This window comes from Canis aureus, chromosome 23, assembly GCF_053574225.1.
Source record: "Canis aureus isolate CA01 chromosome 23, VMU_Caureus_v.1.0, whole genome shotgun sequence".
NCBI lineage: Eukaryota > Metazoa > Chordata > Mammalia > Carnivora > Canidae > Canis > Canis aureus.
In genome coordinates, this window is record NC_135633.1 from 22,190,359 (window position 1) to 22,193,926 (window position 3,568).

The 3,568-nt window shown below is 35.8% G+C and overlaps 1 protein-coding gene across 1 annotated transcript; it reads right to left on the reverse strand.

Annotated features, from left to right (window-relative positions):
• Positions 1-808: 808 nt before the first annotated feature.
• On the reverse strand, positions 809-2,457 carry LOC144295347 (olfactory receptor 56B2-like). Its single transcript, XM_077867731.1, has one exon. It carries the CDS (start codon positions 2,450-2,452, stop codon positions 1,493-1,495), a length of 960 nt encoding a protein of 319 aa, XP_077723857.1. The 5' UTR covers positions 2,453-2,457; the 3' UTR covers positions 809-1,492.
• Positions 2,458-3,568: the final 1,111 nt, after the last annotated feature.

A 3,568-nucleotide genomic window follows, 5' to 3' on the forward strand; every position in this document is an offset into this window, starting at 1 on the left:
TTACATTTAAAAACAAGTGCATTAGAACACAATTATTCAGTAATATAATTACATAAGAGTGTATCATATGTATTACATGATTTATTTATCGATTTTCCTATTTTTAGACATATATATCATTTACATTGCAGGAAATAATACAATAATTACCTATGCAGAGAACACTTTGACAGTGTTTTTAAATTTTATTTTATATTTAATTGAGGTGAAATTCACATGCCATGAAATTAATCACTTTACCATTTGAAATGTAAATTAAGTGGCTATGAAACCATCAGCACTATATAATTCCAGAACATTTTCATTAGCTCAAAACAAAACTCCATAGACATTAATCAGTCACTCTCAATTGCACTGTCTTTCCTGCCCTGAGCAATAACTAATCTGTTTTCTAATTCAGTAGACTTAACTAGTTCTGAACATTTCACATAAGTGCAATCAAACAAGATGTAGATAAAAGATGAACCCTTCTGTGTCTGGCTTTTTTCACTTAGCAGAATGTTTTCAAAGTTCATATCTATAATACCATGTATCAATATTTTATATTTAATGGATAATTAGTTTCCTTGTATGAATATACCTAATTTTTTGCATTTAAAAGCTGATGGACATTTGAATTATTTCCAGTTTTTGGCTAATAATGCTATTATGAAAATTCATGTACAAGTTTTTATTCTTATAGTTATTTTTAATTATTTGAGTATATACTCAGGAGTTGCATTGTTGAGTTATATGGTAATTGGGCTTGGCTTTTTTGTCTATTTGTCAGAGCTGTTTTCCATATCTCTTGTATGATTTAATATTTGCACCAGCATTATACAAGGACTCCACTGTATCCTCAAAATCCAATTCTTGCTCACTTGATTAAAAAAAAAAACGTATGGGCATTTTATAGGATACAAGATGTATTATAACATCACTCATCATCAAATTATGATTTTGATTTGCATTTGTCTAACAACCAGTGATGTTGAGCATCTTTCACATAGTTGATTGATATTACACAACATCTTTAGAGAAATTTCTGTTCCAATCCTTTGCCCATTAAAAAGATATAAGATACATCAAAAAGCAAAAAGACAAATGACAGGAGTAAGTCCTATGTTGTCAGTAAACAATGTGCTGGGATTAAATGCTCCAGTCAAAAAGAAGAGACTAGCAGATATCTGCTCAAACCACGCCTACTCAACATTGTCTAAAGTTCTAGCCAGGGTAACTAGGTAAGACAGTGAATTTCATTTTCCATTTGTCCTTCCCTTGGATTCCTTGAGATAACTAGTATCATTGTGTTATGACGAAGATATTTCCTGAGTACCAAAATTTCAAATGTTGGTTTCACCCATTTTTGAAGTTTCATTTTTACCGCAGATTCCTTATACTAACTGAAAAGTTGCCAGTGTATATGTTCCTTAATTCATGAGCCATGTTTAATGATTGGCAAATATAATGAAATATATGTAGGAGAATTATCTAAATGAGCCCATACTCAGTGTTAGTTACCCTTGTTGTCCAGCTTCAGAATCTTATAGAAGCCCTGCCTGAGCTCCTTGTTCTTGAGTGCATATACCATAGGGTTAAGGGCAGGAGGAATAACATTGTGTAGTACATTGAGCAGAACTGGGATGAGAGGAAGAGTCATTCTTGCACTGTGGGTAATGGAAATAACAATGACAACTGTGTAGAAGAACAGGATTAGAATGAGGTGAGAAGTACAGGTACTTAGGGCTTTGGATGCAGCTTCTGCTGAATTCAGCTTCAGCACTGAGTGAAGTATCAGAGCATATGATAAGAAAATCAAACCCAGGTCACTCCCCATCAGTGTCCAGGCAAGAAATAGCTGGTAGATGCTGTTGATTGTCCTATCATCACAGGATAAGCTAGTGACTCCAAGATTAGAGCATAGGCAATGCTCAATTTGGTTCTTGGAACAGTAGTGCCTCTGAGCAGCCAACATTGGCACTGGGATGGTGGCCAGACTGTTTCTGAGTGCCATGAACACAGTTGCCTTGACGACAAAAGAATCAGTAACTATTGATGGATAGCGTAGTGGTTGGCAAATGGCTACATATCTGTCTATAGCCATGCAGACAAAGATACCTGACTCCATGCCCACAAAACAATGTATGACATACATCTGAGCAAAGCACTCAGGGAGACTGATGGCCTTTGCACTAAACCATAAGATGGCCAAAATCTTGGGCATGATGGTGGTAGCCAGTCCCATGTCTACCACAGCCAGGATCCCCAAAAAATAGTACATAGGCTGGTGCAGTGTGGCCTCTTGTTTGATGATGATCAGGATAAGGATGTTGGCAGTGAGAGCTAAGAGGTAAAGCAGTGCCAGGGGCAGGGAGAGCCAGTGCTGCCAGGTGTGAATGCCTGGGAATCCCAACAGAATGAACTCAGAGATTTGGGACTTTGAGATGTTGGAATGTCCAAGATCCTGGAGCATCCTTCACTAAGAGAAAAAAAAATCAAAGTTACTGTTCTTAATGTTTCTGCACTAACATTTATTTGACATTAATAGCTAAACACTAACCATGGCAGCATATTCTACATGTTGTCTTAGACAATCATCCAAAAATCTCCCTAAAGCAGGACACATATCCCTCTCATATTTTGTGAACTTGTTCATTATTTTCCCTCCAGAAAATCATGGAACCCGTAGAAGAGGAAAGTGATCTGGTATCACAACTTGTCTTCTTCAGTTTGGATTTCTAAGGTGTTACATGCTTTAGAGACCTAAGCTATAGAATGAAAGTAGACATGTTTATGTATTGAGATACTAAGGGCACAAATCAGAATATAGATTATTGAATATAACTCTGTTTTTATTCAAGCACATGAGAATGTTTGAACTATTCATGAATAGTATTTAATTTTAATTAAAATATATGAGGTTAGTTAGTATACCCATTTTTTTTTAAATTTTTTTTATTTATTTATGATAGTCACAGAGAGAGATAGAGGCAGAGACACAGGCAGAGGGAGAAGCAGGCTCCATGCACCGGGAGCCCGACGTGGGATTCGATCCAGGGTCTCCAGGATCGCGCCCTGGACCAAAGGCAGGCGCCAAACCGCTGTGTCACCCAGGGATCCCAGTATACCGATTTTTTGTTGTTGTTTTTGTATGTTTTGTTTTGTTTTGATTTTCAGTGAGGAGACTGATGCCCAGAATTGCCAATAACCTGCTCAAATTCAAGTAAGTATAATAAAGAGAAATATGTTTCATGAACCTCAGTATTCTTCAATCCAGTTGATTCTGGTTTCCCCTTCTTAACATGCTTTTTTGTCTTGGAGATGTGGAGATACTCCCACTATAATGAATAAAGTGAATGTTTAAATAAAATGAGTTTGAGGTAAATGTTTTTATATCAAATTAATAAGTTATTACCCTATATCTAAGCAAATTCCTTGATTTCATTATTTTTAATGTGAAAGGTGAAGCAAATTTTCATGATGTACTTTAATCAGTTATGTGCAATATATTATTTCTTTCCTTTCAATACTGGAAACTTTAAGGACTTGATATAAGCACACAGGATATTTGAAAAATCATTTGTTCAGA